Source organism: Typopeltis vanoorti, chromosome 13 (assembly GCF_054136105.1).
Source record: "Typopeltis vanoorti isolate ZY-2024b chromosome 13, IOZ_Tvanoo_1.0, whole genome shotgun sequence".
Classification (NCBI taxonomy): domain Eukaryota; kingdom Metazoa; phylum Arthropoda; class Arachnida; order Uropygi; family Thelyphonidae; genus Typopeltis; species Typopeltis vanoorti.
Window position 1 is genome coordinate 96,562,999 of NC_143561.1, and position 13,587 is coordinate 96,576,585.

The 13,587-nt window shown below is 36.8% G+C and overlaps 1 protein-coding gene across 2 annotated transcripts in view; it reads right to left on the minus strand.

Annotated features, from left to right (window-relative positions):
• LOC150100397 (putative citrate synthase 2, mitochondrial) overlaps positions 1-13,587 on the minus strand; it is a 144,781-nt gene that overhangs the window by 47,444 nt on the left and 83,750 nt on the right. For both annotated transcript variants that reach the window (XM_090402917.1, XM_090402916.1), the window contains exon 7: positions 4,189-4,318. In XM_090402917.1, coding sequence (XP_090259043.1) covers positions 4,189-4,318 — 130 coding nt within the window. The remainder of the gene's footprint in view (positions 1-4,188; positions 4,319-13,587) is intronic.

Sequence of the window (13,587 nt, forward strand, 5' to 3'; positions counted from 1 at the left end):
TCATCAAATCACTTGGCTTCTGAAAAATACTTTAACAAACAGAGACAAACAAGTTATTGTTCCTCTGTATCGAGCCTTGATTAAGACCCCATCTAGACTACTGTGCCCAGATATGGGCACCAGGGTTTCTTCTTGATGGGGAGGAGGTGGAGAGGATACAGAGACGAGTGACCAACATGATAGCAGGTCTGTGGAATAACCCTTATGAGAACAGGTTGAAGATTTGTGGGTTGCAAAAATTGGTTGATAGATGGAAAAGGGGTGATATGATTGAGACATTCAAATTACTGAAGGGTTTCTATAAGATTAATCCAGAAGATATTTTTGAGAATAGGATTGGTGGTGGGAGGACTTGGGGTCATACATGGAAGGTGGGCAAGCATATGGTTAGCAGGGGTGTTAGAGCTAGGTTTTTTACTTGGAGAGTTGTGAATGAGTGGAATAAGCTGTCAGAGTCTGTCGTGAGTGCTATGACTGTGAATGAGTTCAAGGTGAGGTATGATAGATACTGTGTGAATGTCGAATAGTTGTTCTTGACATGATGTTAGGGCCTCCCTCGATGAGTCTGTCAACTCCTTGGAGTTGCCCGAAATAATAATAATATCTTACTTTAACATTCATTAGAGAAATGCCTCTGTAATTCTCACATTCAGTTTTATTTCCCTTTTTTATATATGGGTACTATGAGAGCTCTACTCCAATCATCTGGAATTCATTCCTCTGTCCAGGCCTTCTGAACTATGTAGTGCAGACACTAAGATTTTTATACCTCCATACTTCAGCATTTCTGGTTGAATATCATCTACTTCTGCTGCCTTTCCACATTTCAGACTTTTGATGATGTTTTCAACTTCAAGAATGAATATGTATTCCTGACTGCATGCCTTATCAGTGTTTTTTATCACTGTGAAGTCATCACTGCTTGTTTCATTTAGCAATTTTTCGAAGTAATTACTCATACTTCAAGGATATCTTTTCTCCTGTTTTTATGTTGCCTTTATCATCTCTAATTCCTTTTAAAGCACTCTTTCCTCCATTTCTGAGCTTCTTCTTCAACAACTTCCAGAATATCCTGCCTCCTTCTTGATATTTATTTTCTATGTTCTTACCAGTCCTCCCATGACTTTTGTTTAGTTAGTTTTACACAGAGTTTAGCTTTCTTACATTTGTCTCTGTATTCTCTAAGAGCACAAGCTGACTTATTTGCCAGAAACTTTTGATATGCTTACTTCACTGCCTCTTTAACTTCCTGTGTCCACCACAGAGTTCTGAGTTTGGTATCTTTGCAGACAACCTCACCACATGCCTCTCTGGCTGAATCAATCAATGTTTTCTTCAGGGCTTGCCACTGAATCTCCAAGGTTTGGTTCCTGTTCTCAAACTCTTTCATTTTTTTTTCAATAATATTTGTGTATTTTAGTCTACAATTTACATCTGAGAGCTGCTCAACTTTTATTCGCTTTAAAACTTTCTTACATGTTCTTCTTTTCAATATGAAATTCAATTTTATCCTGCTCAAGACTAAATGGTGATCACTTCCAACTTCAAATCCTCTGTACACTCTGGTGTCCTGCACCAGGGAGAAAACATAGCTATCAACAATAACATAGTCAATGAGACTCTTCGTATTCCTTGCCTCTTCTCTCCATGTGAATTTGTGTACATTTTATGTTGGAACATTGTGTTAGTAATAACCAGTCCATGTAGCAGAAATCCAACAGGTATTTGTTATTATTATTAGCTTTGCTCTTTTCTCCAAATTTTCCCAAATTTAGACATACATTCTCCTCAACAAAAAATGTGAAAACGAACATGATTAGTTACGAAGTCACATATGATGATTTTACAATAACAAATGTTTTATTTGTTGAAGGGAAATTGTTGACTGTATTAGAATGCAGTTAATATTCTTCATATTCCTATTTCTTTTCTGTTGATGTTCAGGGGAAAAAAAATGTTGCAGCAGTTATTAAATTTAGAGTCCTGAATGTGGTGGATTTATTCATGAATCTAGCATCACTAAAAAGTAAATATATAAATTTAATATCTCTGATTTTGATGTCAGGTTTGATGATGCAATCCATATCTATAGTTGACTCTCACTACACCAGAGGTTCCCCAATTTTTTCAACTGGTCCATAGTCAAGACAATCCTGTTTTCTCGCTGTATTTATCTGGTTATCTGGATCAAAATGACGATCTCAATATAAAATAATGGATGAAATATGAAATTATTATGAAATGCTGATAATAAAAAAAATGCATGATATAATGCCCATAGCATACCTTATTCTGGACTCAAATTGGGAAGCTTTGATACCAATAAGTTAATGCTGAAAGTTTTTCTAACTTGGTTATATTATAAATTAAAGACGCCAAGAAATTATATTCTTGGTTTCATCCTTTATCCAACTGTGTAAGCAAACAAAGTTTGCACATGAAGCAACTTCATGACAGGGCAATTTGCATATAGAGGCTAATGACTTCACATCAATTGCCTTAGTATCCCATAATGCAAAGTACATATCCTTACAGACATGTATAATGCATTATAGGAAGAGCCACTACCCAGACCAGTTTCGACCTTTATTAAGATCTCATCAGTGGGAGCCAGACCCAGAAGTTTATAATATAACCAAGTGGAAAAACTTTCAACATCTATCGCCAATCCAGAGTATTTTAATAATAAGGTGTGATATCTTTTGGCTACTTGTATATGGAAATATGACTTCTGAATTACTTCAATCTTGGTATCACTTTTGGGCTTGGTTCCCACTGATGAGACTTCAATAAAGGCTGAAACTGGCCTGGGTAGTGGCCCTTCCCATAATGCATAGCATTATACATGTCTGTAAGGATATGTACTAGTGTTGTGTATATAGTTTTGTAGTTTTTTTATGTGGTGTACCTCTGAGGATGAAGTAGTATACTGTTTAAACTATGTGGCTTAATTATTTATTAAAATACATTTTGTAATTAAATGTGTGAAATTCTTGCATTGCAAATGTCTCTTATAGTAAACATTGGATTACCTAATTGGCGAGGAAAGGATATTTTATCTTTTAGATCATGCTTGTGCTTTGTACTTATATTTGTGTGGGACAGACAAAGTTTTCAAGTGTTAGTTGGCTTGCATCGAGGATCAGCATTAAGTCCATTCTTGTTTAATATTGTGATGGATGTGATGATGAAAGAGGTGAGAGAAGGTGCACTTGGATAATGTTGTATGCAGATGACATTGTGCTGTGTGCAGAATCAAGAGAAGCAGCAGCAGCTAAACTGGAAAGATGGAGGAAAGTACTGGAAGAGAGGTGTGAGGCTGAGCAGAAGTAAGACAGAGTAATGTGTTGCAAAGTGGATGGCAGTCAATAGACAAATCTGGAGCTGGAAGGAAATGTCATCAGAAAGGTTAGGGACTTTAGATACTTAGGTTCAACAGTGAAAGTGGATGGAGAGGCTGAAAACGAAGCGGGATGCAGGATACAAGCTGGATGGAGAAACTGGAGAGAGATGGCTGGAGTGCTATGCTATAAGAGGGTGCCGATCAATCTAAAATGCAAAATCTACAGGACAGTAGTGAGACCAGCTATAATGTATGCTATGGAAACTGTGGCCCTGAAGAAAAATAACATCAGCAGGATGGAGGTAGCAGAGATGAGAATGCTTAGGTGGATGTGTGTGTGTGTGTGTGTGTGTGTGGTGTGACCAGAAAGGATTGTCTGAGAAATGACGATGTAAGAGGACCAGTGAAAGTTATGAACTTAGGAGCAAAGATAAAGGAGGCAAGATTGAGATGGTTGAGATGAGAAAGAAGTAGGATGAGTATGTGAAAAAAAAAAGGTCATGAAGATGGATGTGCAGCCAAAGAAAAGATGGAGGAGGACCTGAGGATGAAGAACTTAGATGTAGTTACAGCCCAAGACAGGAGGATGTGAAGGAGACTCATTAAAAACAGCAACCCTACCTAAGTGGGATAAACTGCAAAAGAAGAAGAATGTTAATGGTCCCACCAAGCTGTGTGTTTTTCTGGATATATTACAAGAAACGTTTGAAGTGCTGTACAATCATCAGGTCATAAAAATTTTAAATGTAGAGCAGTTACAGGAGATGTAAAAAAATTTAGAGGGAACATTGCTCAGAATGTGAAAAGGATTTTGAATATAACTTTCAGTATGCTAATTTTATTACCTGACTTGCTAATCCATGCAAAGGTCCAGCCAAGCCATTCATTCCTGCGGCATAGGCCAGAAAAGGATCTGAAAGGGCACTTCCTACTAGATGGGTGGTGTGAGCACTTACATTGCCTCCCTCATGATCACTGCAATAAAAAATTATATTTGTAATTAATTACGTGGATTTAGAAGAATATATATATATAAAAAAATTCACTCATCAAAATTTTGAATGGTATAGAACTTTTCCTATCTTATAATGCAATATTTTTAATTGATAATATAAAAATAGAGCTCAACTTCTAAATCTGGCAGAATGACTATAATGTAGTTCTGGGATGGCAGACTATGCCATGGATACAGGTCATGAGATTCAATGGAATAAAACCTCCCTGAAACAGATTTAAAGGGGGAGGAAAGAGGAATCTGCTTTCTATTTTTTGAAACCATCAATGAGTGTCCACCACACCTGTACAGGATGCTAGCCAGGACTGTAGGAGCCCACCTTTTATCAGTTGTTTGCCTTCCTACTAGTGTGCCTTTGCAGATATGCTCAATATATCTCTTTGTGCCTGTGAAGATGCCTTAGTAACGAAGACAAAATATTTGCTTATTAATCTAATTATTTTTTTTTTTATATATATATATATATCTGGTCCACACACAAAAGGTCACAAGACCTATAGCACATGTGCCATGTGTAGGCAAGAGGAATCGAAGAAGGGAGGAGTCTATTCACATTTTGCTTGAACAGCTGAGGGTTGTAATCATTGGGGAAGGCAAAGTGGGGGAGACTGTTCCAAAGGACAGAAGTAGATGGAATAAAAGAGGAGGCAGTGAAGTTGGTTTGGTGAGTTTTAAAATGGACTGTAAAAGGGTGTTGGTTAGCAGTGGCTCTTGTTTTAATGATTTTGGAGGAGAGTGAAGGAATAATATGGTCAATTCAGCAGCGCACTGTCCACGAAAGTATCTGTAGAAGAGGCACAAGGCAGAAACTGAACATCTATGAGAGAGAGAGAGAGATTGAAATGGGTCTGTGAGAGAGGGATCATTAATTAGCTGGATTGCCCTCTTCTGGATAGAATCAAGCAATCTTAGAGATGATTTTGGTGCATCACCCTAAATATGGGAGAATATTCCATGGCCAGGTGTATTTGGGCTTTGTATAGAGTTAGCAACTGTGAAGGTGTGAAGTAGTGTCTTGTGCAAAAAAAGTGCACCAAGTTTTTTTGGTGGCTGCAGAAGCTATAGCTGAAATATGGTTGTGCTAAGAAAGATCGGAGAAGCAAGTCAGTCCAAGAAGAGAAATCTGATTGTATTTGAATATCTCAGTATTACTGAGCATTCATCATTAAAGTTTACAAGGTTGTCCTTGCCCCACTGGACAGAAGTAGATGGAATAAAAGAGGAGGCAGTGAAGTTGGTTTGGTGAGTTTTAAAATGGACTGTAAAAGGGTGTTGGTTAGCAGTTGGCCGGGTGTATTTGGGCTTTGTATAGAGTTAGCAACTGTGAAGGCGTGAAGTAGTGTCTTGTGCAATAAAAGTGCACCAAGTTTTTTTGGTGGCTGCAGAAGCTATAGCTGAAATATGGTTGTGCTAAGAAAGATCGGAGAAGCAAGTCCAAGAAGAGAAATCTGATTGTATTTGAATATCTCAGTATTACTGAGCATTCATCATTAAAGTTTACAAGGTTGTCCTTGCCCCACTGGATATAGCTAGGAGATCTGAGTTCCGGTCCCTGGACATGGTAGATCTTGAGGATTCTAATACTCGAGCATTAACAGGTTTGTTGAATGAAAAGGAGGAATGGAGTGTACTGTCGTCAGCAAAGCTATGGATTAGGATTGGAAATCTGTGAGAGCAGGTTGTTTATATACAAGAGGGAGAGAGTGGGTGAAAGAACAGAACCCTGGGATACTCCTGCATTAGTGAGGAAATCTCAGGAGAATAAGCTGTTTACCATGACACGTAGTGAACGACCAGTGAAAAAGTTGGCGATTCAGTTGCAGAGTGGGGTAGGCAGACCATAGGATGACAGTTTGGCGAATAGGCACCTGTGCCAAACCCGATCAAATACCTTTGAAATGTCAAGGGCAACCACTCGAGTTTCTCCAAATTTCTCCGTGGCTTGAGTCCATAGGTGGGTGGTGAAAGCACAAAGATCAGCTGTAGACTCAGTAGTGGAATCCATACTGCTGGTCACTGATTAGTTGGTATATCACTAGATGGTTCAAGTGTTGGTTGCTGGTGACCTTCTCCATAATTTTTGAGAGAACAGAAGTGAGAGCTGGATGGTAGTTCGTTGGTTGACTTATCACCTTTCTTTGGGATGGGCTGGATGTGGACTTGTTTCCATGTTAATGGATAGAAGCCAGAAATAGGATAGATTGAAGAAACGATACATGATAGGTGTTAGTTCTAGGACACAATTTTTTTTTAACACAATAGGCAACACATCAGGACCAGATACCTTGTTTGTGTTCAGGTTGTTAAGAATTCTTTGGATTTCTTTTTGTCGGAAGACTATGGGAGCTGTTCTTTGTGGAGCAGAGGGAACTTTGCCCAGAACATCGATGCAGGAATTGGAAGAGAAGAGCGATGATGCAAGTAAGTAACTTTTGGTGAGGTGATAGAGTACCATCTGGATGTGAGAGTGGTGGAAACCTGGGTGGGAAGAAGTTGCACCCAGTGGCCTTGGCAAAGGACCAGAAGGAGCAATTGCCATTTCTCCAAACTCCAGCTTCCCTCTCTGCTTATACTGCAGCCCGCAAAACAGTTGTAAAAGAATCATCACCAAGTCTAAGTCAGACTTCTAAAGGGCCAAATGCTGCAAACTCAGACTCGGACTTGGTGATGATTCTTTTACAACTGTTGTGGGCTGCAGTATAAGCAGAGAGGGCAGCTGAAGTTTTAGCCTTGAGCCAATTGTGGTAAGCAATTTTTACAGCAGTGGCACACTTTTTGAGAACCAAGGCTTGGATGGTGGCTGAGAGTTTGGACTGGAATAGGGGATGAAAACCTTTATTCCTTTGAGGAGGATTTCTGTTATTCGGTCTGAGCAAGTATAATATGATATTTGTTATTTTATTTGTCCTCAATATATATTTCGGCTGTTTCGCCTTTGTATTAATTCTACTCTTTTTCCGTTATCTTTCCTATGTGTACTTCTAACTCTCAGTTAAGTACTCTTTATCTTGTTCCAACTTAAGTCGATTAATTTAGTCCCTGCTTGTGATCCTTATACTTCCTACAAGTATTAGTGCTGTTAGTGAAAAGGCCTCTAGAATAGGCAACTCACGGTTACAGTTAACTATTTCCCACGCGATATAATTCAAGGAAAATTTATTTGTTTTTCGACTGCACCACCCTGAATTAATGTTATAGCACGGGAAGAATAGTTCTAACACTTATAGATCACTTTCTGAAATAATACCTTAAATAGTCAGCCGTGGCAATTTCTCTAATTTAAGCACACAGGTCCGGTTACTTTTGTGAGACAGTGCATTGGTTAAAGATCAGGCGATAGATTTAAACAAACAAAAAAAATGTTTATTTTACCTTAAGCTCTATAAAATATGATATACATTAAACAATTTCCCTCTAATGCCTATTTTTAACTTAAATCACAACCAGTGCAGCTTGTGGCTTGAAATCTTGGGGTGCTGCAACTTTCAAAATATACATACACACACACTGTAAGTACAGTGTATACGTGTCTGGATAAAATATCAAAATTATGGTAAAAATTTAAAAAAATTAAACATGAAGAAAAATAGTTTATTATCGATAAAATTATATAGTTTGGTATAATTCAAAATTATTTAAAAATAAAATATATTCTTCTTGTTTTGTTTCATGAAAAAATATCGTTTATTATCGATAAAATTATACAGTTTAGTATAATTCAGAATTACTTAAAAATAAAATCCATTCCTTTAATTACAATTAAAGGAATGGATTTACAATTTTTGGACATTAAATTTAAATCCTTTAATTGTAATGTCCAAATATTTAAAGAGATGGAGTAAACATGATAAGCAGTAGTAACACTCTACTACTGGCACAAACAGCATATAAACAACAGTGGAACTGCGTGACAGACAGTGCCACATCATGCTAATAGCTTGCATCTCACTATGACGTGCATATGCTTGCGTGCGTGACAATATGAGGTAAACACAGTGCTGCTAGCGTCCTTTGCCCTACCAAGTGCTACAAGATGGATTTTTATTATTTTTTATGCAAAATAAGAGAATTGTATAGGATTGTTGATGATAAAATTAAATATTACAAGCAAATATAAATAAATTAATAAATATATTTATATATCGAGAAAAATTGGGGGTGCTGCAGTTCCGCAGTGCCTATGCACGAGCCATCTCTGATCATAACCTTACAATTTAGACCTGCAAATCACAATGCTTGAATAACTTGCTTTACAAAATCTAGGCAATTACTGGGTGTTACAATCAATATCATTGACTAATATTTTTCTCAATAAAAATACTAGCTAATTTTCAGTCTCAATTAGCAACTTATACAACTACTTTACTTCTTATAGCGACTTATACAACTACTTTAACAAAGCTACGTTCAGTGGACTTACAATTCTTAATCACTATCTCAGCATTAATAGATTGGAATCTACTCACAAATTCATAGAAACATACAGTCCTACCAGTCTTGAAGATTAGTGGTGGTCCTGCTGACTGCTTTCCTTGGTCCTATTTCCTAGCCTTTGCTGAATGGCTTTTGGCAGGTATTATGGTGTAGTCCTCTTCCGGGATTTGTAGCATAGCTTACCATCAGTTTTGGACCTATTGTTGGTGCCGCATATCTGGTCGCACGTGGCATATTCCACTACTGAAAATACATCTCCGTAGAATGATCTGCTTCTCCTGGGTTTTCCCCAACATAGGTGGTCACGATCCTATGATGAAATATGAAGGTCCAAAAGGACCGACGGACCTCCGTATTTCGCTCTGTGAAACGGACTGCAGCAAGACAAAAAAAAAAAAAAACCTCTTTCTAGGTTCTCAAGACCTTTTTTATATGATTCAGAAGCTCCTTGTTTTTAGGGTCGGAGACCCCTGAATCTTCTGTAAATAACTGACTTCACTGTTGTCTTGCAACAATCTCTACATCTGAATGACCTTCAATACAAAGGTATTGAAGGTCATTCAGATTACTTTCAAGTCATCAACATAATCTTGTCTAATCCCCTTAACTTAAGGCAATTACTTTTAACATTCTGTTACATTAAATCAACATAACGCACAATTTTAACCTTTAAAATATTTTTACAATTTGTGAACAATTTCTATATCATTCTTTTTGTTAGTTAGCTTTACAAGTTTACAAGCAGCACTTTTCCTTTAAAATACAGTAATTTATAATTTTGTTCTTTCCACATGATTTATGACCTCTGTAAAAATCTATGTCGGAAAATCTTTATATAAAATTTCACCGCATCAAATTTTACACAGGTGTTTAACTCAGAAGAACTGAAGCGGTAGTCGGGCCATGGGAAGGATGAATAGAAGTAACATAGGTCTTCCCAGTTGGCACTCTTGTAGTGCCAAATGACACGAGACTGTGAACTGGTGGGTGCAGGTTGTTCTGCAGCAAAAAAAGCTTAATAATTAACTAAATTTATCTTGAGACATTATTTTTTCATTAAACAACATGAGGGATAATAATCAACATCCAAGCATCCATACCAGATTAACTTGTGAAAATTTAATTTGGTTAATAAATTATTTCTTCCACATGGAAGAATGTGTTCTTGTTTGTAAGTATATTTCTAGTCTTTTCTAGCTACACAGAATTTTTTTTTTTTAAATGTGAAATATATTTTGTCAACTATACATTCATCTTCATTGCTGTTATAAATTTTGCAGTTTATCTTGAGCTGTTTCTAAATGCAATTTATTTCTCATTATTTTTTGGAAATACTCTCTGATTCAGCATTCATTATACTGATTTATGGAATCTACTATTGTTTGAGATAAAAATTTCAAGTTGCCATTATCCGATGTTAATTTTCTTCTATTTTTATTGAGATCAGTGAAGTTAGGTACTTTAGGTCATCGATGTGCATTATTGTCAGGGTTGTATATTATGCTGTCTAAAACTTGAACGTTTTTAGCCCATCATTTTTGTTTAAATTTGGTTGTTTTATGAATGTTTCAAATGCCTCTTTAAATTTTCTTTCATTCAAGTTTTTGTGTGGATTAAAAGTTGAGGGTTTTTCCAGTCAATTCTATGGAAGGTCTCCAGCACATCAAAAAGATCTGCTTTTCCATGGTGGATTAAGCAAATATGTGTTCCCCCCCCCCTCCCTGAACTATTTGTCCTGTTTCAACAATATATGTAAGATGACCTTATTGTAAATGTTGAAACATAGAATTTTAATATTACTAAAGTTTGTTTTTTTATTAAATCTCAAATGATAGTTGACTGCATAAATCAATATAATGCATGCTGTTCACTGTTTAATCTAACTGAATGAAAGGATTTGATTACTATTTGATATTAAAATACACAAAATCAATTTTTTTTCACTTTTATTGAGTTAGAAGTGACCTCTTTTTTGAATTTGTTTCCATGTGTTTCTTCACTGACTCAAGAAGCTGCATTTCTTGTGATGAAACTATAGCTATCTGTTGTTTATCTGATCCTAAAGTAACCAGAACCAAACTCAGTTTAATGACCCCTGAATGGAAGAGTATGATAACTAATGCCTGGAATAGTACTTTGTAATACATTCAGTTAGCTGGTTAGCAAAGTGATTTCCCAATATTTTTATTATTAAGAGAGACCTCCAGGGAGTCAGAGACTCATACTAGGGAGGCCACATACTACATGCACCAGCTATGATACTTATTCTTGAATTCATTCATACTGATCACTCACAACATCCAATGGCAAACCATTCCAATTTTGCACCACCCTATTAGAGAAAAATCTAGCCATCACCCACCTTCGTAGCGGCATTCATTCTCAGCTTCCAAAGATGCCCTCTTGTCATTTCCCCACCCTTCATAAATTGAAAAATTCCATCAACTGAAATCCTCTATAATCCTTTCAGAAGTCTAAGTCTCAATCATATGACCCCTCTTTCTCCTGTTTGCTAGTGTCTGCAGTCTACGATTTCTGAATCTGTCTTCATAATCAGTAATCCATAATCCTGATATTATTTTTAACACTCTCCAATATATCAGAATCATAATGGAAACCAGACCTGTGCACAATAGTCCAAGTGAGGTCTTATCAAGGCCTTGTAAAGAGGCAAAATGACATCCTTATCTTTACATGTGAACATTCATTTCAGCATTGCAATTATCTTTTAAGTTGTCCATATTTGTTAAATTAGAGACACAAAACACGTATTGAAAAGATTATTTTACTGAATGTTTCGACCCCTGTATTGAGGTCATCTTCAGAAGGATACATTCAGACGTATAAGAACAAACTACATGCTGTTGCACTCTATACAAGTAAATTACATCTACGTTGTTAACTAATCTTTTTTCTAGCCTGCTCTCTAGTGGGAAAAAAAAAATTAAAAATAAATAAAATAAAATAAAAACTACAATAAACTCTGCTAAAGACCTCACGTACTAGGATTCTTCTGGAATTATACAGTTATATTACGATTATCTTCTGGATTTGTACAGTACAGGTTGCTATTGAATGTTCAAAAAAAAAAAAAACCCACTTCACTAGGTCTTGTGTTGAGATTTTTCTTTGTGGTTGCTATGAAGGTTGTAGATGGGTCCTCCACATTCTTGGAATTGTTAGACCATCATTTTTATTCAGATTTGGATTATGTTTGAGCATTTCACATGCTTCCTTGAATTTCCGCTCGAACTCGAACCAGGTTTTGGTGCGGCGTAGGGACTTGGTACCTTTCCAGTCAATTCGGTGGTATGTTTGGAGTGCGTAGTCAGAAAGGCCAGTTTTTCCAAAATGGAGGTATTTTATGTGACATTTGTGTTCATCCTTTCTGATTGGGATGGTTCATCCTGTTTCCCCTATGTATGGTATGTTACATGTGCAATCTATTTTGTAAACCCCTGGGTGGGCTAAGTGTGGCAGGGGATCCTTGGAAGAACTGAGTAGGTGTCTTAATTTTGTCAGGAGTTTAAAGGTGGTTTTGATGTTGTATTTGTGTAGTGTTCTGTCTATTTTTTCTGAAATGCCTCTAATATATGGTATAGCAATAACATTCTTGAAATATTTTTTGTTATTAGTGGTATCTTTGTGGAGGATCTTGTGAATGGTTTTTATACTGTATCCATTTTTTATAAAGGTATGTTTGATGGTCTCATATTCATGGTTAAGAGCTTGTTCATTTGAACAAATCGTTTGAGCTCTGTGTTTAAGGGTGCTTATGACCCCTAGTTTTTGTGTTGGGTGGTGATAAGAAGTTTTGTGTATGTACTGGCCTGTGTGTGTGTGTGTGTGTGTGTAGGTTTGCGGTAAACTGAGAAGTCGATGTATCTGAGCCAAATTTTGGGCTTTAGGCACACCGATTCTAGAGCTCGTTGCTCAAAATCTTCCACGTAAAAGTTCGCTATTGGGGGGGAGAGTGGAGAGCCCATCAGGCTGTCTCTCCTTCTCAGTTGAATGGCAGTCAGTCTCAAGTAGAGTAATGTGGGCAAATATGAGAATGTGTAACTGGACAATGAGACTTATTTGTGCCTATGGTCCCACAGAAGGTTCTACTAATGTAGAAGTGGAGGAATTTTTTTACGCTTTAGAAAAAACAACTGACACAATGAAAAAGGAAAAGTTGGTCCTTGTCGGGGATCTAAATAGCAGAGTAGGAAATGATTGTGAGACATACAAAAATATTTTGGGAAAATTTCGAGAAAAGAGCAAAGCTAATAATAATGGCAAATATCTGTTGGATTTCTGCTCAGGACATGGACTGGTTATTACTAACACCATGTTCCAACATAAGATTGTGCACATGGAGAGAAGAGGCTAGGAATAAGAAAAGTCTCATTGACTATGTTATTATTGATAGTGATGTTTTCTCCCTGGTGCAGGACACCAGAGTGTACAGAGGATTTGAAATTGGAAGCGATCACTATTTAGTCTTGAGCAGGATAAAATTGAATTTCATATTGAAAAGAATAACATGTAAAAAAGTTTTAAAGCGAATAAAAGTTGAGCAGCTCTCAGATGTGAACTGTAGACTAAAATACAGAAAGATTATTGAAAAGAAAATGAAAGAGTTTGAGAACAGGAATCAAACCTTGGAGATTCAGTGGCAAACTCTGAAGAAAACACTGATTGATTCTGCCAGAGAGGCATGTGGTGAGGTTGTGTGCAAGGATAAAAAAATCAGAACTCCCTGGTGGACAAAGTAAGTTAAAGAGGCAGTGAAGGAAAAGAAGAAAGTATA